Genomic DNA, 27,490 nt, shown 5'->3' with positions numbered 1-27,490 from the left:
TGTTGAAGTCTTAAATCTTAATTTAAATAAAGGTCAATTCAACAATTTTGAACAGAAGTTAATATGAAATGTCTTGAAGTGTTAAATCTTAATTTGAAGATGGCGCAAGTTGCTCTGCTATGACCAAAAAAACGTATTTGACTTATTAATAATATTAATGAGGTCATATTAAATGGGATATACGGTTTTGATTAATTTTCTAATTCTGTCATTATCAAGAATATATTGAATTCATTGCCACAATAATGGACTTTCTTATTGATTAAAAAAAATTAATTTTCTAATTCTGCCATTATCAAGAATATAGTGAATTCACTGCCACAATAATGGACTTTCTTATTGATTTACTTGTATGGTCGAGTAACTGGTATTCCAATTATCATAATTGTTAAGTTGTACATACGGGATTTCCTAGGTTTCATGTGAGACATGTAAAACCCACGAATTCCCTTGAGTCCTATGCGTACAATTTAGTAGCTGAGATTATTGGGATACCCACAAACATATCCACATTTCATGAATTGATTTATTGCCAAAATAGTGGACTTTCTTGATATATGAAGAGTGTTGGACCAAAAAAACTCAAGTACTACGAAACATACATGTATTTTGCTCTCTATATATATGTGTATGATTGTACATTCTGAAATCGGTCATCACAAGTATTTCTGCCAGAAATTGTAGAACCAAAAAAAATAGAAATGAAGGGGACAATCTCTCTTCAAGTCCTAATATTCTCAATCTTTTTCTTTTCAGTTTCATGGGCCATTCCAACCCAAACCCTTCTCGAGAACTTTCTACAATGCCTTACTACCCAATCCAATTCGATCTCCAATGCCATTTACATCCAAACCAATCCTTCATTTGAGTCTGTTCTCACATCATACATCAGAAACAGAAGATTCACAACACTCCCAGCTCCAAAACCTCTAGCAATAATCACAGCATTGGAAGAACCTCATGTCCAATCAACTGTTGTTTGTGCTAAAACACATCTCCTGCAACTTAGAATCAGAAGTGGTGGACATGACTACGAGGGACTTTCGTACCGATCCGACGTCCCATTCGTAGTCCTTGATATGTTTAATCTTCGATCCATCGATATCGAGCTTGGAAATGCTAGTAGTAGTACTGCTTGGGCTCAAGCAGGTGCAACACTTGGTGAACTCTACTACAAAATAGCCAACACAAGTAATTTTCTTGGCTTTCCTGCTGGTGTATGTCCTACCCTGGGCCTTGGTGGACACATTTCTGGTGGTGGGTATGGTAATATGATAAGAAAATATGGTATTTCTGTTGACAATGTTATTGATGCAAGAATAGTCGACGTCAATGGTCGAATCCTGGACAGGAAATCAATGGGAGAAGACATGTTTTGGGCTATTAGAGGAGGTGGGGGTGCAAGCTTTGGTGTCATACTTGCCTTGCAATTTAAATTGGTTCCAGTCCCAGGAAATGTGACCGTGTTCAGGGTTCACAGGAATCTAGCACAAAATGGTACTGATATCGTTTATCGGTGGCAACAAGTTGCTAGTATATTGCCCGATGAGCTCTTCATAAGAGCAATGCCACAACTAGAAAATGGAACAGTGAACATTGCTTTCATTGGATTCTTTTTAGGTCAAGCAAACAATCTTCTTCCTTTGATGCAAAGTAGCTTCCCTGAGTTGGGTCTACAAAAGCAGGACTGCCATGAAATGAGATGGGTTGAATCTCTTGTTTATTGGGCAGATTTTCCAAATGGAACATCCATTGATGTCCTACTTGATAGGCCAGAAGGTGCTCAGGTGTTTTCCAAGTTGAAATCTGATTATGTGAAAAAACCCATCTCAAAACAAGGCCTGGAAACCATATGGAAGATGATGATCGACACAAGAACCAATATATGGATGCAATGGAATCCGTATGGCGGAGCAATGAACAAGATCCCAGAGACTGCATTGCCGTTCCCTCATCGATTCGGTAATCTCTTCAAGATTCAGTATGCAACAATATGGACTAATGAGAGTGATACTGATTACAATTTAGATGTGTTGAGGAGGTTTTATGATGGTATGACTCCATATGTGTCAAAGAGCCCAAGAGAGGCATTTCAGAATTACAGAGACAATGATATTGGAAGCGGTAAGAGCGATAAAATAGTGTGGGCAAATGCTACTGCTTATGGAACCAAGTACTTCAAGAACAATTTCTGGAGGTTGACACAAGTGAAGGCTAAAGTTGATCCTTCTAATTTCTTCATTCATGAACAGAGTATTCCACCTCCATTTGCACACATATAGATATATGTATATCATTGCAGACAATAAAACTTGGATTTCTTATTTATGCAGTTAAGCTTATTTTACAATGGTAATTAATGTATGTTCTATATTAATGATAAAAAAGTTGAGTGTATCTGTAATTGATTGATGAATAACATATATTTCTATTACTGCGCCATTGGCAACCATTTTTTTTATCCCTTATTAAGAATTAGTGTGCTCAGCCTGTGCTTGCATGGTATTGAATCAAAACCAAATGGGCCGCGCCAGACCACAAATTTGGTTGTATTCCCAATCCACTTCTGCATGAGTTTCAATAGGTACTTTCACCGACACCAAATAGTTGTTGAATGATTTGCATGAGTTACTAATTAAGTTTGGTTATGTTAGTTTAATGTTGTTCATGTTTTTACTTGTTTGTCCTCATGGCCAGGCCGTCAGGGGTAGTTTGGTCTCTTTGTAATGTTGTCTGAATATCTATTCAGACTTTCTCTTTGTAGCAACTTAAGACAGTAAGTCAACTACTACTCATAAAAGAAGAAACCCTAGATCTGTGTCGATCTTGAATCCATCGTGTTCATTGTTCTGTGGTGTTTAGTGTTCTGTGAATGTCCACTGTCTGGTTATTTAACCAAACAATAGTATATGGACTTACCTTAAGTGCAAGGTAGTCCGTAAGTAATAATTTTTAGAAGTCCAGAGTCGAATCAATAGAGAAACAAATGATTTTGGTGGATGAATCCAAACAATTAATGAATAAAGCTAATCACAAAGAATAACAAATATAGTGCGGAAAAGTAAAAATGACTGAATGACTTGGTAAATATGCGATTTTTTGTAACAAGAATAAGATTAATTTGAGAGAACAATCTTCTTCCTTCTCGGTGGATGTTCAATTCTCAATTTTTCATGTTCAAGTTAATAATGCAAACACACACAATCATGCTCAACGAAATTGTGTGATATCAAACAATCATACAATTGCAATGGAAATTGAACATGAAGACTTCAATACATATATGGAGGTCATCGGGTTCATTGATTTACGATGAAAGCTTAGGGGTAGAGCACTTAATATTATGAATTAATATTCCCTTTGGGGCTCGGCTTTGCTTGTACCCTAGTTTCACGCTAAGATCAATTTATCATCACTCTAACAAACTCATTCCATAAATTCCTCAAGATTCAATAATCAACTCATATAACTGATGACTACCCATTTAACTCAAACAATTAGAGATTATGAATTGTGTGTTGACCATGGATGTTGACAATTTATGTGGGCCTAGCCCATGGCAATATATATTGCTAGGCCATGAAAGGGTAACGGTCCTTATATAGGTGAGAAAGTGACTTGATTGTCAAAATGAAATCCCTAAATTTTAGCTAAAATCTGGCCCACTTGTTGAGAAAATATTAAGTGGGAAGTAAATACCATGTCATCATCTGACGTGGTGTGCATGTCCCATTGAATTATTGACATGTGGACATTAAATTGGCCCACCAAATTTTAGTTTCCCGTTGCTTAGGTTTTAGGTTTCCTTTTATTTTATTTTAAATTCAAATTTTCTTTTATCGAAAAAACAGAGACAAAACCTACGATCTAAACTCTTTATCGCCGGTCCTTCTCGGTCCGGTTACAGATCAGAAATATCTAAGCCATTGTCGACGTTTTTGTCAATGATGTACACATATATCCCAGACGGAGGGATCTCGATTCAAGATTGTCGGTCTCCTTGTCAGGTACAAATCCATCCTCTTCTCAGTTCCATATCATCTGTATCCTTCCTCTTTTGTTTAAAGACTGCATATTACAACCTTTTCTATATACTTGTTTAACCCAAATGTGGGTTTGGTTTTAAATCTTATTGATTTACTGCTTTAAAAATAGTGTCTCGGCTGAAAATTAATTTATTTTTATTTCTCTGCTTTTTAATGTAGACTTTCTTGAATGGCCATTTTGTTTTTGATTCTACTCTGGATCTTGTCAATTGGGAGTGTGTAATAGCTATTGTTACTTGTTATGCATTCTTAGCATATGGAAAAAGTGTTATTATCCTTCTATATTGATTTGTAAAATAAGTAGCTTTCATAGTCCAGTAATTGACATTATTTTATGCTATTTTGATATCTTGATGAAGGACTTTAGTCGTATATGAAATGAGATTTCGAGCTATTCCAAAAGAAAGTTAGCTTCTGTTTTGAAATTTGCTCTCATGAAGCTTTAGTCTGATTTGGTTCACATTGAAAGCAATTGACACTAATGGAGTTGTTCTAGAAATCATATACTTTATATTTGTACACACAACTAAAGCAGAGACATCAAACGGCATGATTTGAAAAGATAATAATCTGTGGGAATTCCCAGCTCTTGCTTCCTCTATATGGTGAAAAAGAAATTCAATTGCATCGAAAGACCAGACTTGTATCCCATAAAACCAGAAACAATAGCCGAAACATAAAACTGTCGCCTCTTGTGGCTAAACAAACCCACTAATCTATCCAAGGATTACAGAGTTAAGTAAAGAAGTTGATGCCTTTATAGAAAGGGGCACATATTCTCTGTCTCTTTCTCCAACGGCTTTGGCTTAGGTGGTTCAGATATCGGAGAAAGGTCAGACACAAGAAAGGGCTTTCGTCGACCTTAACCAGATATGCGGATGTCGAGGTCGACACCTCCGACGGGGGAACCTGTGGATGTCGATGAGAAGGATATAGATCTGATTTGGGAGGAAGAAGTTGAAGAACCGTCGAGAGCGACTGTTGACACGGAGAGATTATCGTAGGGAGAGAGATTTTGAACTTTCTCTTCAGTTTCAAATGAAGAGAATAGAAATCGACATGTTAGAGAAAGGGATTCGGAGGAAGTTATTCAATTTCAAATAAATCAAAATGTTAATTCAATTTTGCTGATTGAGATATTTAATGTCCACATGTCAATAATTCAATGGGACATGCACACCACGTCAAATGATGATGTGGTGTTTGCTTCCCATTGAATATTTTCTCTTGTTTGTTAATATACCACTTTTAAATAGAAGAAAATGGTTCTAACCATAAATTCCTAGATTTTAACTCTCTTGGATAATGCATCGTCGGACACCCTGATTTTTAGCACCATAATCTCAAGTTACAGACCAAACAAGATCATAATTCGTACAAAATGAATAAACGGTTAATAAAAATATCACAAGCTTGCCACGTGTCGCTTGATGATTTTTTGAGAGTATCCAATGGTAGACCCATGCTAGCACGTGTCGTGATATGATTTGAGATTGCATTTGGTACAAACATATACAATGGCACGTATGATTTATTTTATTTACGCATGGAGACGTAGAATCCTCAAGTTTGTTTCTTCTTTCTTTTGGAAAACTATGTCTGTACATCTTGCCAACTATATATATTGACATCCATAGCTGACTTTCAGAAATACAACTATTAACTTTTTTAAGAGGAAAAGTTGCATATTATTAAGAATCATTTCGCAAATAATTTGTCAGTACAGCTTCTTGAAGCCATTAAGACTCATATGACGCAATTCATACACACGGATTAAAGCAACTAAGAACAAATTTTGTAATACAGTGGACAACATTATTAAAAATCGCAGTACAATAGAAACCCAAGATTATATAATACCTCTCGTGACCTCTTAATTTCTTGAGTCCGATTTCTTAATGATATCCCACGATAAAACAATTGGCTAAATCCCGTGAAACCATTTCATATAAGTTCATTGATATCATTTTTTATAAAACAAATCGACTTAAGTTCTTAAGAATCCACATCACTTCTTCTTCTATTGTCTTAATTTTTTTTCAAAAAATCCGTATTAATAATTATGATTCTACCCGTACGAACAATTCCTCTATATCTTGTTCGTTCATATGAAAGAAAGTACATTGCCGGCCTCTTTCAGCTAAATAAAAGTCAATTCAAAATTCTTGATTACAAGTTAAATTGAACGATAAAATGAATTGTTTTGTCTTAAATTTGAATTTAAATAAGTCAATTCAAAATTTTTGAAAAGAATTTAAAATGAAATGTTTGTCTTAAATATTGATTTGAAGATGGTGCAAGTGCTCTGCTATTACCAAAAAAACGTATTTGATTAATTAATAATAATAATGACGTCATATTAAATAAAATATACTGTTTTGAGGGTCCATTTTAAAATTTAAATATCATGCAAGCAAATCTAGGAATTCATACGCATACCTTGTAGTAGGGAAAAGAACCACTATGGTTGCATTTGGTTGAGTGTGTGCCGCTAACGGTGCAACCACGCTCTACAACCAAATGGGTACGGAACGGCAGCCCGCTGCCGTTTTCGCAGAAAAAATTAATGAACTCTCCTAAGTGAGTGTTCTCCTATACGTTGTGCCATTTTCCCTTTGCTACCCCTCTAATTATGGCAAAACATAGAACGTTTGAAAGTTCACTTTCTCTCCATTTACATTCAGATCTACAAAGTAAAATCGAACAATTCAAAAAACAAAGAAAACAATGTGAACCTTGAAGCCAAAAGCATCAAGCTTGAGATCAAAATCGAAATGGGTTGTTCTGGAAAGGACATAAGAAACCCACTATCGGAATCGAAATGTAGTAAATGATAGTTCAGGTGGTACTAGCAAGAAGAAAGAAAGGGGAACTAAGAAGAAGTCGTTCGTTGAGGGTTGTCCACTACTGGGTCCAGTAAAGACTCAAGAGGCTCTATGATGATTTATCGGAAAAAGACTCAGAGGCAAGAGAAATAGGGAAGAGGAGCAACGAAATCAAACCTCTGGTGCTGTGATTCCAAGGAAGAAGAATCTAGGGATTTTGGACTTTTTTTGGTCCTTTCGTGGGGAGAGAAGATGTAATACTCTGTCCAAATGAAAAAGGAAAGAATAATATAGAATAATAATAATAAAATGAATAAATAGGATTTATTTGTGAAAAAAATAAAAGTTGTGGGATGAAGTAAAAATGTTATAAGGGTTTAAAGATTATTTGAATTAAAGTTAAGGTCAAATGAGTAATAGAACAAAAAAGTAATGATTTAAAAAAATAATAATAAAAAAATTTAAATGGGTGAAGGTCGCAGACCTTCACCTGAACATATTAAAAACAAAAGGGACTTGACCCCTTTTTTCACCCTTTCCCCACCACCTCCGGTAGCCGCTTCTGGAGACATTCCGACGAGTTTTCTGACTGGTCAGGGGGTTTCCAAAGTTGAAACTACACCCACACTTCACTTGTTTTAAGAAAATAGAAGGATTAAGGTAAAAATTTGAACGTAGGATTGTGGGTTTAATGGGTTTTGAGGATTTTGATTCAAATGGAGTATTCTTTATTCAATAACTCGAAATTAAGCTCTAATTTTCCTATATTATTAGGTTCAAGTGTGGTTCTTGAACCAATTCAAGAGGAGACTTTGCTTTCTTGATTTGGAGAAACTAACAAGTTTCAAGGTAAAAGTACATTGAATTTCCTCTTCTTGGATATCATATTATTGTTTGGTTTAGTAAGTTCATTTGGGTTACTCTTTGTTTGTTCCGACGAGGGCCGAGCCCCTATTTTATTCCTATTATTTGCTATCTCTATAATTGATTATTCATTGTACATTAAACCTTGGAAATGTCAAGCTTGATTGACATGTTTAAAAATGTTCTTCATGAAATGTTGATGTATGTGGACATTACATTTATTTTTGTACATTATTAGTGGCATGATGAATCACCGAGTATGGACTCGGGTGTTTCATGTTAAGTGTTGGTGGATTGGGGGTTACTATGGTATTTGGGCCAAGAGGGTGCTCCGTGTGATCGGGACTCTTGTGCCGGATATATGTATTTGTGATTTTGGACCAAGAGTGTGTTCCATGTGATCGGGACTTTTGAGTTGGATATTGTGACAAGAGGGTGTTCCGTGTGATCGAGACTTTTGTACCTAATATTTGACATTCTCAAGTATTTACCAGTGTTCTGGATATTCTGGTGCTTGTAAATGCCTGATGAGCTGCTGCTGGTTGGTCATTGGAGGTGAGTTTGGAGGTTCTGTTGATGGTCCGGGTGCATATTTTATCATTGACATATTATTGTATTTACTTTCTTGAAACTTCAGCCTTTATTTATACTCTATTTTTATCCCTACTAGGCATTCTACTCATACCCTCCTTTCTTATCCTTTCAGGTGAGTTTGCTTCTGATGTAGGTCCTCCAGATCAGCAGGAGAGGGCGTGATCATGGTGGTCTGGGTGAATAATTAACTTATGTTTTGGACTTTGGGGTGTCTTTTATTTGATTTGATATATATTTATGTATTATGAGATTGTTCCTCTGAATTTATGTTGGTTGACCAGGACGGTGCTCCGGATTATTGAGACTCCTGTGTTGGGTAGCATGGAGGTGGCTGTAGGCCTGAGGGTCTTGGATTGGATTTTTTTGGATGTTGGATTATGTTTGGATATTATGTTATTTTTGGATTTTCTGTCTACGTGTAGGATGACATTCTCCAATTTATGAAGAGATGCTGTCCGATTTTCTACTTAATTTATTGTTGTATGTGCTATTGTTGTGTCACTTTCTAATTTTTCTCATGCTCCGAGGGTTGGGACGTGACAGGAGACAAGTTAACTTTTGGAGGGGAGATATTAGCACCCCAATAATTGATTTCTACGCCCTCTTACATCATCTGTGAGACACGTTTTTAATTTTTTTTCTTTACTTTTTAACATTTTCTTGGGAAACTCATTCTTTCTTGTTTTATTCTTCTTGTATTTCGACTTGTTTTCTTTCTTTTCTGGCTCAAGCCCCTAGACCAGACACAGATTTTTGTTTTATTATTACACAGATTTCAATGCCACAAAATTTCGTGTTTCTTTATTAAACTGATTTCAATTATGTAACAAAATTCCAAAAACATAAAATTGATTTCAAACAATTATTAATTATTTGAGTCACTTGTAAAAATAGCTAATTTTAACCTTTAGGTAAGAAACATGTGATCCGTGGTCTCTCTTTTCATGTTTCCCATAATTGAGACTGTCAATACTGTTGGTCAGAAACACCATATGATTACTAATAAATGGTCTCTCTTTTCTTCTCTCTTTGAAACTCGTTCTCTAAATTTTTCAACAGCTCCTTATTTAAGGAATGTAATGCCCGTATGTTTGATATAGAGCTCTTCACTCTCTCGTCATTCATTCTTTTCTATTCTCTCACTTATTTTTGTTCATCATACTGTATTAAGGGTTTAGGGGGCAGGTTCGTTTGGGCATTTTGAAGCTAGCAAATAAGGGGATCATAAAGGAGGATTGAACCAGCCCCTCGTCAAGGGTGGTTTTGTTGCCACTCGAATTTCTGTGAGATTTTATTGTTCTATGCAAATCATTTTCCTGGCTTATCATCTTTAGAATTTTAGAAACTATAAGAAATCTTTTTGCCACTTATTGCAATCAATAGTTTAGGATGAAGCTAGTTGAGGTTACTAGGCATCGAAACCGAATAACCTCAGCATGAAAACCGAATTTTTTTAAAATGACATATTAATTTGTTTGCCCGCATTAATTTAAATAAACAGTGTAGGAAGTATCATATATTTAAGTTTTTGGGTTATAGGCTGCTATAATGTGTTGATTTTGAGCTGTATGATGACGTGTTTCATTTATCAAAAAAATATTGTATTATCTCCCAACATATTAATGGATCATCTCAAACTCTAGGTTGAAAATCGAAAATTGTCAAGTGATTCTAGTGAGGTAAATATATCTCTATTCTCTACATGGAGTATCCTCTCATTTATATTAATTTTTTCTATTTTTTCCCATTTATATTAATGTTTTATTTTCTCAAAACTAATTTTCATTAATTATAAGTACTAAACTGAGTTTCTATTTTGCCAGGCTAAAACTACTAGAAATGAAATTAAACAAGATGAATAATTTGACCTGATACAAGAAAGTGAAGAACAAATTGAAGTTGATGTAACACATGAATTTGGCAGTGGCATGATATGTTAAAAAAGAAAAATCATATATGTTATTGAAGATTTAATATATTTATCAAAACTTAACCTCTCAATACAATGTTATCTTATTTATATAACCTAAGGACAGCTGGTGTCCAGTTATATCAAAGCCTAAGGACAGCTGGTGTCCAATGATATCAAAGTATATTAGTTACAAAAATACCCACTGAATACATATATAGATATATGTCTAATACGCCCCGTCAATCTGGACGTGGTGGAACAATGGACAGATTGGTCCGGAGAGAGATAAAACGAGATGAAGCAAGGCCTTTGGTGAAAACATCTGCAAGTTGATCCCGGGAGGGAACATATCGAACAACAATATCACGTTGCAACACTCGTTCACGAACAAAATGGTAGTCAACACTAATGTGTTTGGTGCGTTCATGCAAGATAGGATTGGCTGTGAGATAAGTGGCACTGATATTGTCACACAAAACCTTGACGGGTTGGGGAAGAGAAACCCCTAAATCACGTAGAAGATGGCGTATCCAGATCGTCTCAGCCACAGCATAAGCTAATGCTCGGTATTCAGACTCAGTAGATGACCTGGACACGGTGGGTTGCTTCTTTGCTCTCCAGGAGATGAGATTTGGACCAAAAAATATGGCATACCCACTGGTTGAGCGCCTACTATCTTGACACCCAGCCCAATCCGCATCAGTGTAGGCTGTGAGAGAAGGAGTTTTGAAAGTGCGCAAGTATAAACCATGATGTTGGGTGCCTTTGAGATAGCGAAAAATTCGCTTGACTGCCTGCATGTGAGCTGATCTTGGAGCATGCATAAACTGAGAAACAACATTAACTGAATAAGCAATGTCAGGTCTGGTCATGGTTAAGTATTGAAGAGCTCCAACCATACTTCTATATTCAGTAGGCTCACAAAGTAACTCACCATCCAAAAAAGATAAAGGAAGTTTACTAAACATGGGAGTTTTGACTGCCTTAGAAGAAGCTAGAGAAAAACGATCAAGGAGATTAGAGAGGTACTTTTGTTGACACAAAAAAATACCATCAGACTTACGAGTGGCTTGAATGCCAAGAAAGAAGTGAAGATCACGAAGATCTTTCATGGAGAAGTGAGTGGAGAGAGTGATAATGAAGGTCTGAATAAGTGTAGAATTATTACCAGTTAAGATAATGTCATCCACGTACAATAGAAGCACAAGAACATCTTTGGAAGATCGAAAAATGAACATAGATGTGTCTGATGTGCTACAAGTAAAGCCATGAGAAATGAGAAATGTGCTAAACCGGTGAAACCAAGCTCGAGGAGCCTGTTTAAGACCATAGATGGCTTTTTGTAATTTACACAGATGATTGGGAAATGTGGGATTTAGAAAGCCAGGAGGTTGTTTCATGTAAACATCCTCAGAAAGATGACCATGTAAGAAGGCATTTTTGACATCTAATTGACGAATGATCCAATTTGCCGATAAGGCAAGTGAGAGGACAAGTCGTATGGTTGTAGGTTTGACAACCGGGCTAAAAGTGTCATGAAAATCAATGCCAGGACGCTGATGGAAACCTTGAGCGACCAAACGAGCCTTGTATCTCTCAATGGAACCATCGGAGTTATATTTAATTCGAAAAATCCACTTACATCCCACAATATTTTTAGTGGCATCAAATGGAACAAGAGACCAAGTGTCATTAGCTAGCAAGGCATTAAATTCCTCAACCATAGCTTTATGCCACTGTGGATCCTTAACTGCTTGACTATAACAAGTTGGCTCAACACTATTGATAGTGGCAGCAAGAGAGGGAAGATGTTTTGATTTGGAAATTCCAGATTTAGAACGAGTGATCATTGGATGACCAGATGATGGTGGTGGATTGGGTGGCAGCACCAAAGGAAGAGAAGAATGTGTAGAATTAGGAGGAATTGTAGGTGCTGAGGGAGTGGTCGTTGTTTTAGTCATAGCGGTAGTATGATGAAGAGAGGAGGTGGGACTAGGAGAGGATAGTGGATGTGATGGAGAGGGATTGGTAGGGGGAAACAAGGCCTGGTTGGTATTAGGCAAGGATGGAACAAATGAAGAATAAGTGGAGGTGAGACATGGGGAATCAGACCGGGAAGAGGAAGAAGTAGAGTGTGTGATGGTAGAGTAGGGAAATTCATTTTCATGAAAGACAACATGACGACTGATATAGACCCGACGTGTGAGAGGATCCCAGCAACGGTAACCTTTGTAATTTGTAGCATACCCCAAAAAAATGCATGGAAGAGATCTAGGAGATAATTTGTGTGGGGTAGTAGTACTCAGGTTAGGAAAACAAGCACAACCAAAAGTTTTGAGGAAAAGATAGTTGGGCTGTTTGTGAAAAAGCTGTTGAAAAGGGGAAATGTTGTGAAGAATTGGAGTGGGCAGACGATTGATTAAATAGATAGAGGTAGAGACAGCATCGGCCCAAAATTGAGGTGGTAAGTTGGAGTCAATAAGTAGTGTTCTTGCCATTTCAATGATATGACGATGTTTCCGTTCGGCCCTGCCATTTTGCTGAGGGGTGTGAGGACCTGATTTTTGGAATTGAATTCCAATGGAGGCAAAATAAGTATGAAAGGCACTGTTGTCAAATTCCTTTCCTCCATCACTTTGAAAAGTTTGAATTTTACGACTGAAAAGATTTTCAACTAAGAGCTGAAAAGTACGAAAGCATTGAAACACTTCAGACTTAAATTTCATAAAATAAAGCCAGGAGTAACGAGAATAGTCATCCACAAAAATTACATAATACCGATAGCCTACAAAAGAGGAAACAGGAGACTGCCAAACATCTGAATGAATGAGTTCTAATGGGGCAGTAGTACAATGGTTAGTTGCTTGAAAAGGGAGGCGTTTAGATTTTCCCATACAACAAGATGTACATGAAGCCAAAAACTTTGGAATTTTCAAAGCTGAGCATGTTTGCCGAAGAGTATCTAGGACAGCAGAATTTGGGTGTCCAAGTCGGCGATGCCAAGTCGAACAGGAAGGAGCAAGAGAAGAGGTAGCAGCAAGAGCAGAATCAAAAGGTTGAACAAGTCTAGAGCTGATAGGGTAGAGGTCGCCATTACTGGTGCACTTGAGGAGAGGGATCCCTGTTGTCTTGTCCTTAATACAAAACATAGAACCATCAAAAGAGACAACACAGTTATTATCTTGGCAAAGTCTTTTGATAGAAAGAAGATTATAGGAAAGACTAGGCACATGATAAACATTGTGAAGAAGCAAAGGTTTGACAGGAGTGTGAAGAGTTGTTGTGCCAACTTTATTTATATCAAGCAATTGTCCATTGCCAACTAAAACTTTTTGAGAACCAGTGTAAGAAGATGAGTTCTGAAAAATACCTTCATTGGGAGTCATATGAGTGGAAGCACCAGAATCAGGATACCAGACAGAGTCAACAGAGTCACCAAAAGACATAGCCGCAAACGAGCGAGGAAGTTCCGTGGAGGTGTAGGCAGAGTTATAACGATGATGACACTGAATAGCTTTATGACCAGGAATCTCACAGATTTGACAAACATCAATACGAGGGGAGGGTCCAAGAATACCAGCTGGGAAAGATGAGTTTCCTGAGTGTCGCTGAAACTGAGAAGTAGAACCATAACCTGAATTTCCTGGACCAGAATTGTAAGAGCCCGGATGTCTGCCACCAGAGACATTGGTGCGACCAGAATAGGCGGGATTATAGCCTCTGCCACGGCGTCCGCGTCCACCGCGGCGATAATTGCCACGACCTCGATAAGAGGGTTGTTGATCCGATGAGGTGTTGGTGGCAGCAAGGGCTTTTTGATCCAGAGAAGAAGAAGAAGTAATATCCTCCATGCGCAAGCGCCGATCTTCATAAGCAATGAGCCGACGTCGGAAGTCTTCATATAAAATATCACTATCAAGATTAGAGATCATTGTCACAAAATCTTTGTAATCAAGGGTCAAACCAGCCAAGCCTTGAGCAATAAGATCAGTATCTGTGACAGAGAGATCAAGCTCACGGAGTTGATCAGCAAGAAATTTGAGTTCTCGACAGTAGACTTCAGCAGATTTGGTGTCTTTACGAAAATTATGGAATTTTTGTCGAAGCTCCAGTTTCCGAGCCATAGAGATATCACGATATCGACGATGGAGGACAGTCCATAAATCTCGTGCTGTTGTGAGCATGTGAACATCAGCAAGCACCGAACGAGAGAGTGTAGCATGAATCCAGTTGCGAACTGTCTGGTCTGTGCGCTGCCAAATAGAATGAGAAGGGTTTGGCACAACTTGGTGGTTGATAGAAGTCAAAGTTGGAGAGGGACAAGGAATGGTTCCTTCAATAAAGCCAAGTAAGTCATGTTGAATAAGCAGACCACGGATTTGGCTGCGCCACAAGGAATAGTCATCAGAAGATTCCAAAGTTGTGGAGACAATATGAGTGACGTTGGGGGAAAAAGTGGTAGAGGGGATATAAGAAGAGCAAGTGTCAAATGAAGGTGTTGAAAGAGAAGTTGGGAATGGGAGAGGAGAGAAACCAAGGGAGGGAGCGGATAGTGGGGAAGAAAGATAACCAATAGGGGATCGAGCAAGAGTGGGTAGAGGGAAAGAAGTGGTTTGAGCTAGGGAAGGGAGAGAAAATTCAGGTGAAGAAGAGAAGGAAATAGGAGTTAGCATTGTAGATCTGGAAGGATGTGGACTGTTGACCTCTGTGGTGGCCATAGTGGAGGAACCTGATGAAGAGGATAAGAATGAGGCGGCGGAAGCCATGTAGAAGAAAACCCTAAAACTTAACCTCTCAATACAATGTTATCTTATTTATATAACCTAAGGACAGCTGGTGTCCAGTTATATCAAAGCCTAAGGACAGCTGGTGTCCAATGATATCAAAGTATATTAGTTACAAAAATACCCACTGAATACATATATAGATATATGTCTAATAGTTATATTATGAACAAAATAATTCGGTCATATTTTGTTAATTTATTTGTATGCATTTTGTGAATTGAATTCTTTGGTAGGTATTTAATTCGCGTGAATCATTAATTGAATGGATTCAAAATACTGGATGTAATATGAGATTTGTTATTATTACTAAAAGGTTAGAAATTAGTGGATTTGGGAAAAAACCGAGATTACTGTTACAACGTGAACATGATGACAACTACAAAAGTAATAAAACTTCAACAAGGATAGCTGACACAAAAAAAATGGGATTCTCCATTCAGATTGAAAAGAATGAAATTGAACATATATGATGATTAGATGATAAGGGTGGTATGTGGAACACTTAATCATTCTCCGACATTATCTATGAAGGGACATTCATATGTTGGTCTGCTTCTGAAAAAGATATATTGTTAGATATGTCTAAGAATATGGTGCAGCCACGCAACATCTTGTATACATTAAAAAACAGAGATCCGAAGAATGTGTCAACCATTGAAACTATATAAAATGCACATAAGAAGTTTCGGACTACAGAGAAAGTTGGTAAATCCTAAATGTAACAACTTATGTCATTCCTGAACCAGTATGAGTACATTTTCTTTTATCGTGACAATGTTTTCACTAATGAGCTCCAATATTTATTCTTCGCACATCTATGCTCGTTAGAACTATTGCGTGCATTTTTGTATGTCTTATTGATGGATGCGACATACAAAACTAATAGGTTCAGGATGTCTCTTTTTGAGATTACGGGTGTGACATCAACAAACATGACATTTAGTATAGCATTTGTTTTCTTGCAATAAGAAAAGGAAGACAATTATACTTAGACTTTGAGTTATTTGCAATCAACTATGGCTGAATGCACTAATCCAAGAGTTGTTGTCATTGATAGAGATTTGGCGTTGATAAAGTTGTGTGCCCAAGTATTTTCGAAGGCATTAAAACTGATCTGTAAATGACACATTGGTAAGAATATTGTAGCAAATTACAAAAAATGATTTCAAGACAAGGAATCTCATAATGCATTCTACTCCATGTGACACAATTAGTGGAATCAGAAACTGAGACAGAGTATGCGTATAATTTATCCACTATTGAGGTAATTTTACAAAACAATTAGGTTGTCTTGAATTATATAAGTGATGTACGGTTGACACCATATAACGAGATATTTATATCCGTCTGGATCGATATCTACATGCATTTTGAAAACCAGACAACTAACAGAGCTAAGAGTTAACATTCTAAATTGAAACGATGCATGGACTTATCACAATTGGACTTAGAGTCAACATGGTCATATATTCATTAGCTACTTCAAGATCAATTCACAACAATAAAAGTTAGCTTTGAGAAAAGTAAAAATATTATCCAACATCGATTTAAGCCAGAGCAATTCTAAGACATATGTGGTTTTGTTTCAATTGATACATTACATCATATTTTGGTGGAATTTGAGCTGTCTAAAGTTTTCAGAGCAGACATCTACTCTTGCAGATGTAAATTTCGTTTGACACATGAATTATCATGTACGCACGAGCTTGCAATATACATGGATGAATGTCGTCCTATTCCACTTACATGCATTGATAAATTTTGGAAGAAACTTGACTTTTTGCCATGTGAATCTTTTGAAGATAATGAAATTATTTGTAGCATCGAGTTAAAGATATTCACGCAGTAATATAAACATAAGTCAAGGATTGGTAAAGTCGTCTATTGAGGAAGTTGAGAGAGATAATTAATCCAGGAACCACGACACCTATCAAACCGGTTGTTAAGACTTAAAACAAATACTCATGGACGTCTATCCTCAAATAAGAAAGTAGACACATCTACTCGTCGTAATCCATCTACATTCGAGTATGTTGATCACGAATTTCTTCATTCTCAAGAACTGGATAGACATAGTTATTCATCTATGATCTATCTACAATCCTCCATCGATCCCTAAACAAAGGAGTTCAAGATATATTAATCTTAATCGACAACATGTCTATGTTAGTCAGTTCCCGCATAATGTTTTTAAAAATTGTAAAAGCTTATGGAAATTATGACTTTCGGGCTATTGTTGGGATTCTTGGTTTAAGTAAGGAGGCGTGGATCAACGTTCGACAAAACTTGATTGATGAGCTGATGATATTCTGGGCAGAGTATATTGATTTATTTGGTGGTTATGAGCGGGCATGTACCATTTACAACTCATTGAACTTCTACGTATTAGATAGACCAGCACTTCATGAGAACTGGATGACGATGCCAGATATGGGTAACTTGCTTACTTCAAATTACAATGTTATATTACACATTCTTAATAATGAATAGTGCTTAACATTTTTGCCTTTGTGATTACTACCTCCACCGCAACATGAAACATGTACCTATCACTATCGAATTGGTAAATGATAATCACTTTGTTCAATTAGCCTTAACTGAGGGTTACCTGATGCTTCTCATTATAATTCAGTGGTTTAGATACAAATATGATTGCGCAACTATATGGATTACATCGCATACGGAACAACTTGCAACAGACGATCATTATAGTAGTTTTATGTTTCCTTCTAAAACCATTGTATTACAATTTACATAACATGTAGTATTTAATTTTTATAATAAATATGTGCCTTTTAATTGTACTATTATGATAGTAAGTGCCTCTATAATTTTTTATTAGAATTTTATTATCTAAAAAAATAAAACTTCTTTTTCTCATCTCGGGAAAGTCAAATATATACCCAACTTACAACATCTATCCGAACAGTTAGAGTTAGCTTGTCTGGACAAATCCAACTATGTGTGGAAATATGTTGTATGGCGCACGAGATGAGAAAAAGAATTGATAATTATATGATCGTACCTTTTATGTTTTTGGACTTTTGTGACATAATTGAAATATTTGTAATAATGAAACATGAAATTTTGTGTCATTGAAATCTATGTAAAATGAAATGAAAATCTGTGTCTGGTCTAGGGGCTTGAGCCAGAGAAGAAAGAAAACAAGTTGAAATACCAAGAAGAATAAAATAAGAAAGAATGATTTTCCCAAAAAAATATTAAAAAGTAAAGGAAAAAAACTAAAAATGGGTCCTTTAGATGATATAAAGGGGTGTAGAAACTAATTATTGGGGTGCTAATATCTCCCCTCTAACTTTTGAAGTATTTTCACCTTTTATTTTTTATTTTTTAAAAGTTATAGAGTTGATTGTATTAAGTTACTTAACAAATTAGATAATTGAGGCTCGTAGGCACTCGTGCCACCATAAAGATGGAGTACAACCAATAAAACTAAAAAAACAAGAAAAACATAAAGAGACAAAAGAGGCCATTGCCGGTCACTCCCAAATGATCCAGTATTACTCCTGGACATTACCAGATGACCGCCGAACGGTTTCGTACTCCACTGGTCTTCACCAGGTTACAAAGACTGAATAAAAAAAAACATAAATTACACCTTGGATCTACATCAAGGATCTTGGCTTCTTCTTCAACAAGAGAGATCAATCTCCCTCAGATTCGAGAATCTCATTTCTAGAAATCAAGTATACGTCGTCGGGGCACACCAGAAATGCTGATGATTGAAATTCCACGACGAATGGAGGAGATCTAGAGCTAAAGAAGAGAAACTCTGCAAAATCCTTATTCAACACACAAACATGAAAATAAAAACAAATCTAGATAAAGAATGGATAGATCTATCCCATGGAAGGAAGAGGTGGGGAGGAGGCGAAGAGTCGAATCTCTCCGCCTCCCCAACTGTTGTTGAAGATGGGAGTTGAGAGGTATTGGTCTCTAGAGAGAGTCGTTTTATGTTAACGATAATTATTAATATAATTACTTGGATATAAAGAAAAGACGTCTAGTGTGATAAATAAACTATATAATAATAGTAAATCATATACATATTATAGGATTGGGGGGACTGCAATCTATTTTCCTAAAATAACTTACAATCTTTTTAATCACAACCCTACCTTTGATCTAACAGAGATGAAAGTGACATGTAGATAACTCATCATTTCTCTAGCAAAAAATGCTAGGGTAAAATCCCCCAGTAATGATTGTATATCTTACAAACATCAAACACTTCAACGTTACAATGAAAAGCTTTCTTCTTTTACAATCCAAAATTAAGAGTACTAGAATACTATTTGAAATGCAACAGTTCAATCTTACAATGATATCTCACACACTATGGCACTATCTAAGCCTATCACCTGGACATATCAGCTACTCCAACAATATTTTGTGCCAATATCGGGTATGGATACCAAGTCAGAACACTTCAATATCAGCAGCAGCAAACCATCGAATAAAATAATAAACTGGAGAAGAGAAGCATCGAATAAAATCATAAATTGGAGAAGCAAACAATTTCACTACTAAATCACAAATGACCGAAATCATCTGCTCAAAATCATAAAGTGTCAAATAAAATCCCCAAACCAGGAAAAAAAATTAAAAACCCTAGATAAATTGATGGAAGGAGAAGCGACAATCTGCAAGAGGAGAATCGCTTGCCCTTATCCGCTATCCATGGGAAAAAAGTTTTCGGGTCGTGGCTCACCCATGAGGAGAATTGTTTGCCCTTACCCCTACCCGTGGGGAATCCACTTTCGGGTCATGGCTTCGCTGACACAGACGAAGTGACGGAGCCAAATATTTCAGTCAAAGGGAAGGAGAAAGAGAGAAGAAATAAAAGCGAGTTGCAGAGTTTGGGGGATTGTCGAACGAAAGGGGAAAAGAAGACGAGGAAAAGCGAGTTACAGAGTTTGAGGGATTTTGTCACGGCCCAATCCACGGAGCGTGAAGAAAATGACAAACACACAAAACCACATGCATCTCAAGTGTTACTTTCCAAACCAGCATAAACTTTACCAAAAATTTCGACGTCTCCCCATAAATTGGGGAAACCAACCTATAAACATATCACACACAAAGAAAAACACTTCTAATACCATCAAAATTAACTGACCCGTAGGTCCACCATCAAACACATACCTATCATCATCATCATCATCATCATCATCATCAAACACACAGTAGTCACTGGGCATTGCTCCCGGCCAACAAAACAAAACCATACATCAATCTCCAGTCATAACCATAGTACATCAATGTACTTAAACAACTAAAACATGCCAAAATCACACCAGACATATATATATCCACACACACGTGTCAAATAAACACAAAAGAACACACAAAAGTCCAGGCCACCTCCGTCACACGTCCTCCTGCTGATTTGTAGCCTATGCAATAAATCTTGTCTCACCTGTAGGGAGAAAAATAGATAGAGTGAGCAGAAGGCTCAGTAGGGACGAAACAGAAGAGCACAAGTAAAGAATAATAAGGTTGGAGATGAAACAATGTTTAATCAATGCAACAAAATGCAATGCAAACTAATGCACCCGATCAACCCAGCAGAACCTCCATATCAGCCTCCAATGACACCCAAGCAAACGGATCAGATTCCCACCCTGTGGCGATAAGTCGATGAGAATTCACCCGCGTTACCTCTCTCTCTAGCATCCGACCAATACCAAGAACCAAATACCAGTTATCTATCAACATCAATCTCAAACCGCTAGAGAGAAGGTTGACACACATATGGTCGCAACCACTCACTATTGGGCCCACAATCTCAACCTGCCACGCCTGGCCTAGCGTCCGATGAACTAGCCAGCGTGCAGTAATAAATACCGCTATGGGAATCCTATGGACTAGGACCATCACAAGGCTCCTATCCATCATCCACGCACGTGCCCAAATAACATCCAACACCTAACGTGAGCCCGGGTCCATCCTCGAGTCTCACTATGCATCTAATGTAAATTCTTAAAATTCATGTCATTTGTGCAACATATATATACATAAACATCCATTCATCATGATGCATGAAGAATTACACAATGCCCGATTTATGACCAAGCATTTCAAGGGTTATATATATTTAACAAATTAAATCACAAATAACATTGTCATTAACAATAACACAAAGAAATAATGGTAAGCATGCAAGGCTTGTTTCCTCTCGGAAAGGATCGAGGCGGAAACCAAAGCTTACCATTCAAGCAATTGGGTGGCTTGAAGGTGTTTCAAAACAAAAGGGTGAGAAATCCCTACTTCGATAGCTGAGTACAAATACTATGCATCTACAGCATCAGGTCCAATCTCCTTGATCACCTATACCAATATACCAGTATAGTACTGGTTAATAAACATCAATAATTTAAATTACCAAAATACCCTTGGTCTACCTACCCAATTAGTATATGTCTATATAAAACATATATTATCTACGTATTATTTAGATAATTATTATTTAAGATAATAAACCGATATTCCATCATCTAGTTCACGCTAGTTCGACTTTTAAGTATTCCACATTATTCGGTTTATACACAAGACTATCCAATACCCCCTCATACTCATCCCCCGCCAAATACACAAGTCCGCTAATCAGAGTCTACCACTAATATATTTATCATACTCATAACCAAATTAATAAAAAAAGTATACTCTGGCTTAGTATTTATACCTGTACACATAGAGTACGTATACGCGTATACCATAGTATTTTCTAGCGAGCATCTAAATCGGTTGTCGGATGTCGAGATTGCTGAATACGAGTTCACTGTCATGTCTAGAGTTTGAATCAATCATCAGAGATGCGAAATCGAGCTGGTCAAATCTTAGTCAACTCGGGTCAATCTTGACCCATTCGGTCCTACACGGGTAATGGGATTCCGGTGACTATTTTGGCTGAACGAAGGAGGGGTTAGGTGTGCCTCCCCGAGACAAGTCGAATAATGGTCTCGGCTTCTTCCAACGACTGTCGGAATGTCCAGATCGGACGATTTTCTTCCCGATGGCCACAAACTTTCGAGCATGATTCTGGTGGCTACAGTTGACGAAACTTGTCAAGATTTGTTGGGCTTTGCTCTTGGAGGTCCAAGCTTCATTTTGGTGATAACGGCATCTTGTTTGGTGAACGGACGGCAAAGTTGCCATGTTAGCTGGGTGTTGCACGGGGAGAGCGAAAAGAGAGAGCACAGGTTTGGATTTTTTTTTTTCTTCTATATATATATTTTTTTGTCTTTACCCAATTACCAAAAGAAATGGAAACACAATAATTAATTTTATATACACAATATATATATATAATTATAATATCAATCCCATTCTTGGTGGGATGATCTATCTTGACCGAGAGTGGGCATTTTTTTTCTTCTAAATTATTAAAACTTACATTAACCCTCTAATTCCTGATAAATACCATGTTACCCCTTAACTCTTCATACTTTCAATTTAGTTCTTATAAAAATTTCACTTTAATCCGTTTTTAAAAATCGGGTTATTACAGATTTTACCCTAATTTTTTTTAAACATAGAATTAAAATGATAAGTTATCTACATGTCACTTCCATCACCGTTAGATAAAATGGAGGGATGTGATTAAAAAAATTATAGGTTATTTTAGGGAAATAGATTGTAGGCCCCCCAATCCCCATATTACATATGATTCTAATATGTATATATAAGCTAGTTAGTAATCGGGTGTAATAATCTGCAACTCAAGTTATGTAGTCACCTAGCATGACAATTGGAGCTAATAATCTACAATAATGGAAGAAGCCTCCGAGAGATTGTATTAAGGCGAACTGGGATGTAGCATTAGATTCACGGAGAGGTTGTACTGGTATAGAAGTGATATATAGAGATTGCAGTGGAGATGTGTTGGCGTGTAGCACGATTCAGAGACAAGCAGTTTTGGAACCTACTTTAGCGGAGGCAATGGGGGCTTTACATGCGGTTTGAATTGCTTCTGACTTTAGGTTTTCTCATTTGATTTTGGAAGGTGATACAGCTTCAGTAGTAGTGGCTATTAATGGAGGAGATTTGCGTTCAATTGCATGGAGATCGATAGTACTGGAGATAAGAAGATTGCTTTCAGCCTTTGCAAGATGGTCTATTTGTCATGTGAAACGAGAAGGCAACTTGGCTGCTCATACATTGGCTAAGTATGCTCTTCAAGAACAGCATATGAGGGTTTGGATTGAAGAGATGCCTGGTTGCATCTCTGCAGTGGTGTTAGATGAAATAGCGTCCAACACAAAGGAGTAGTTTGTTTTTTTTCTTCTTGTTATGTGATGCTGGTAGTTTAATAGTTATTTTGTTTAAGTTCATGGCTGTGTTTTCATAGCTAACTGGATTGTATTCGACCTTCGGGTGGCACGAGTGCCTTGTAGAGACCTCCATTTCATTTTGCTCAGATTCTGGCCAGTGAAATTTATTCAGGTCGTTGGACCTTTTCAAAAAAAAATAGTAATCGAGTCTAATGTCCTTATTTGTAAATTGACAATTTATACGACAAAAGAGTACTTTTCATCCCTCAACTATTGGTCAGGTTTCATTTTTGTCCCTTAGCTTCTTTTTTTTCTCTTTTTCGTCCCCCAACTATGGAAAAGTACCATGTTTATCCCTCGAATAAATCCAACCATTGAAAAATCCTACGTGACATCATATTGTTCGTCAGATCAGGTTTTTCCCAACCTCAATCTCACTTAAAAGGACGAAAATGATACTTTTCAATAGTTGAGGGACGCAAATGGGAGAAAAAAAAGCTTAGGGACAAAAATGAAACTCGCCCCATAGTTGAGGGACGAAAAGTATCTTTTTGCCCAATTTATACCCTATGTCTAAATCCAATTTCATCAAATACCTACACAACATATTTCAGAATTTATATTCTAGCATAAATTAATAGAGTATACTCTGTCGACCATACTCTCTACCAAACGCATCTTTTCTAATTCTGACATTATCAAAGAACATATTGAATTCATTGCCATTATTGATTTTCTTATGAGAAAATTGTTGAGAAGTCCATCTCTTAAAAGTGTTATTTCAACAAGGACACTCTTAAAAGTTTTATTTTATAAAGTCCATAAAATTTAAAATACTATTCCATAAAGGAAAAAAAAAAGTTAAAATATATGGTTTTATTGTCTAAAATACCCTCATCTTCATCCTCAAACATGACACACGCCGTGATTCATCTATGACCTCTATCAGAATTTTCTTCTCCACTGTCGGAAGCTTTGTCCTCGCCCCCCATGGCTTATTATACAATTCTATGGCATTTTCAGTGATTTTTCATTCCGATTTTTGTTGTATTCAAACTAGATCTACTCATACTCACCACGGGGCTTGTAAATCTTGTTGTTATCCTTTGATATGTCATCACATCATTATTTTCGACATTTTTTGTGATGATTTTCGTGATTTTTTGGTTCTGATTTGAGATCTGTAGACTCCAGGTGATATGCTATCAATTTCGATTAATTTGATATATGTCATAATGTTATCTGTCTAGCTAAATGTTATCTGTCTTTAATGAAATGTTATTGTTTGAAGTTCCAAAAAGACCAAAACCTATAACATATCAGAATAGATCTAAAACAGATATAATATCTATAGATTCGATTTTAGAAGATTATTGACAAATACAAAACATATATAATATTGACAAATACAAAACAGATATAATATCATATATTGCAGATAGAAAACACATTTTTATGTTCATTCTCTATTTTCTCTCTAGATCAAAACTCTACTTTGAAGATTTGTCTCTATTGAAAGTGAAAGAAGAATAAGGAGCCCCAATCCCGATCTTAGTCGCAAGGAAGAGGAAGAAGAAGAAAAATGTCAATCTATGTTGCCAACAAAGGAAGAAGAGTCGATCCAGGAAGAAGAGAGAAGAAGCAACGAAGAAAGAAGAAAAAGAGAGACGTTGAAGGAAGGAAGAAGATAAGCGTCAAAGAAAAAAGAAAGAAGAAGGATGAAATAAAGAATAAAATGTTTACAATAGGAAAGACATTTTAGTCACTTAACAATATTTGTACTTTTTTCTAAAGTTTTTCCCGCTTTGTCCTTGTTGGGATATAAATATTATTTTTTGTCATTCTATCTAATTTCCCCTTTTCTTATATGGTAAGATATACTGACAAAAAAAAGATACATGAAGAGTGTTTGACCAAAAATATATATATATATATGAAGAGTGTTTGACCAAAAAAAAAGATATCTCGTTAGATATATGAAGAGATACTTACCAAAAAAAAGTCAAATGCTTGAAAACTTAAATGTTATATTTTTGGCTCTCTATATATGTATATGATTGTAAATTGTGAGATCCATCACAAGTAATCAGAAATTGTAGAACCAAGAAAATTTATAAAAAAAATGAAGGGGAAAATCTCTCTTCAAGTGCTAATATTTATAATTTCATTCTTTTCAGTTTCGTGGGCCATCCCTACCCAAACCCTTCTTGACAACTTTCTACAATGCCTTACTACCCAATCCAATTCAATCTCCAATGCCATTTACATCCAAACCAATCCTTCATTTGAGTCTGTTCTCACATCATACATCAGAAACAAAAGATTCACAGCACCCTCAACTCCAAAACCTCTAGCAATAATCACAGCACTGGAAGAACATCATGTCCAATCAACCGTTGTTTGTGCTAAAACTCATCTCCTGCAACTCAGAATCAGAAGTGGTGGACATGATTACGAGGGGCTTTCGTACCGATCCGATGTCCCATTCATTATCCTTGACATGTTTAATCTTCGATCCATCGATATCGACCTTGGAAATGTTAGTAGTACTGCTTGGGCTCAAGCAGGGGCAACACTTGGTGAACTCTGCTACAAAATTGCCAACACAAGTAATTTTCTTGGCTTTCCTGTCGGTGGATATCCTACCATCGGTCTTGGTGGACACATTTCTGGTGGTGGGTATGGTACGATGATGAGAAAATATGGTCTTTCTGTTGATAATGTTATCGACGCAAGAATAGTCGACGTCAATGGACGAATCCTGGACAGGAAATCAATGGGAGAAGACCTGTTTTGGGCTATTAGAGGAGGTGGTGGTGCAAGCTTTGGTGTCATACTTGCCTGGAAATTAAAATTGGTTCCAGTCCCTGGAAATGTGACGATGTTCAGGCTTCACAGGAGTCTAGCACAAAATGGTACCGACATCGTTTATCGGTGGCAACAAGTTGCTAGTAAATTACCTGATGAGCTCTTCATAAGAGCAGTGCCACTACTACAAAATGGAACAGTGTACGTTGCTTTCGCTGGATTCTTTTTAGGCCAAACAAACAATCTTCTTCCACTGATGCAAAGTAGCTTTCCTGAATTGGGTCTACAAAAGCAGGACTGTCAAGAAATGAGATGGGTTGAATCTGTTGTTAATTGGGCAGGTTTTCCTAATGGAACATCCATTGATGTTCTACTTGACAGGCCAAAAGGTGCTCAGATGTTTTCCAAGTTGAAATCTGATTATGTGAAAAAACCCATCTCAAAACATGGCCTGAAAACCATATGGAAGATGATGGTCAACACAAAAACCGATATGTGGATGCAATGGAATCCATATGGAGGAAGAATGAACAAGATTCCAGCGTCTGCATTGCCATTCCCTCATCGATCTGGTAATCTGTTCAAGATTCAGTATGGACTAACATGGACTAATGAGAGTGATACTGATTACAATGTAGATGTGATGAGGAGGTTTTATGAGGGTATGACTCCATACGTGTCAAAGAGCCCAAGAGAGGCATTTCAGAATTACAGAGACAATGATATTGGAAGCGGTAAGAGCGATAAAACAGTGTGGGCAAATGCTACTGCTTATGGAACTAAGTACTTCAAGAACAATTTCTGGAGGTTGACACAAGTGAAGGCTAAAGTTGATCCTTTTAATTTCTTCATTCATGAACAGAGTATTCCACCTTCATTTGCACTCATTTAAGTATATCATTTCAGACAATAAAACTTGGATTTCATATTTATGCAGTCAAGCTTTTTTTACAATGGTGATGTATGGTCTATGTTAATGATAAAAAAAATTTAGTGTATCTTTAATTGATTGATGATATATTCTCTCTTATTTCCAAATCGGAAAAATTGGATGCTATCTAGTTTTCTTATTTCCTTGCATGGTCCGTTGTTGTCCAGTGTAGGGGTGTCCACGGTTGGTTTTGGTCGGTTTTTGTCAATTTTTTTAACATAAAGTTAACTAACTGTTTGGTCGGTTATTGACGATTTGATCGGTTTTTTCGACCTTTCGCTCGATCCTTACTAACATACATTTGAGAATAACCTACCAAACGTTCGATTCGATTTGGCACAGTTTTTTTTTGGACAGTCCTAATCCAGTTATTATGAATACCTAAACTGCTTTTGTGATGAATATTTGTTATCATGGAATGAAATGAGG

The 27,490-nt window shown here is 36.7% G+C and overlaps 2 protein-coding genes and 1 long non-coding RNA gene across 3 annotated transcripts; 2 read left to right on the top strand and 1 right to left on the bottom strand.

Moving 5' to 3' along the window:
* Positions 1-648: 648 nt before the first annotated feature.
* LOC120008584 (berberine bridge enzyme-like 7) lies at positions 649-2,442 on the top strand. The gene has a single exon (XM_038858961.1). The coding sequence runs from the start codon at positions 702-704 to the stop codon at positions 2,280-2,282; it is 1,581 nt and encodes a 526-aa protein (XP_038714889.1). The 5' UTR covers positions 649-701; the 3' UTR covers positions 2,283-2,442.
* A 17,685-nt stretch (positions 2,443-20,127) lies between these two features.
* Positions 20,128-22,295, bottom strand: LOC120009014. The gene is made up of 3 exons (XR_005470588.1): positions 21,735-22,295; positions 21,261-21,379; positions 20,128-20,468 (listed from the first exon to the last, which is right to left on the bottom strand). It is a non-coding gene; the product is annotated as an uncharacterized LOC120009014 (long non-coding RNA).
* Positions 22,296-25,444: 3,149 nt separating this feature from the next.
* On the top strand, positions 25,445-27,022 carry LOC120008754 (berberine bridge enzyme-like 7). Its single transcript, XM_038859127.1, has one exon. The coding sequence runs from the start codon at positions 25,445-25,447 to the stop codon at positions 27,020-27,022; it is 1,578 nt and encodes a 525-aa protein (XP_038715055.1).
* The last annotated feature ends 468 nt before the right edge of the window (positions 27,023-27,490 follow it).

Source organism: Tripterygium wilfordii, chromosome 11 (genome assembly GCF_013401445.1).
Source record: "Tripterygium wilfordii isolate XIE 37 chromosome 11, ASM1340144v1, whole genome shotgun sequence".
Lineage (NCBI taxonomy): Eukaryota > Viridiplantae > Streptophyta > Magnoliopsida > Celastrales > Celastraceae > Tripterygium > Tripterygium wilfordii.
Note: the sequence above shows the minus strand (reverse complement) of the source record. Positions and strands in the feature narration are given on the sequence as shown.

Excerpts from the sequence above, each read along its gene's own strand:
- LOC120008754 (XM_038859127.1), top strand. The coding sequence starts at position 25,445 with ATGAAGGGGAAAATCTCTCTTCAAGTGCTAATATTTATAATTTCATTC.
- LOC120008584 (XM_038858961.1), top strand. The coding sequence starts at position 702 with ATGAAGGGGACAATCTCTCTTCAAGTCCTAATATTCTCAATCTTTTTC.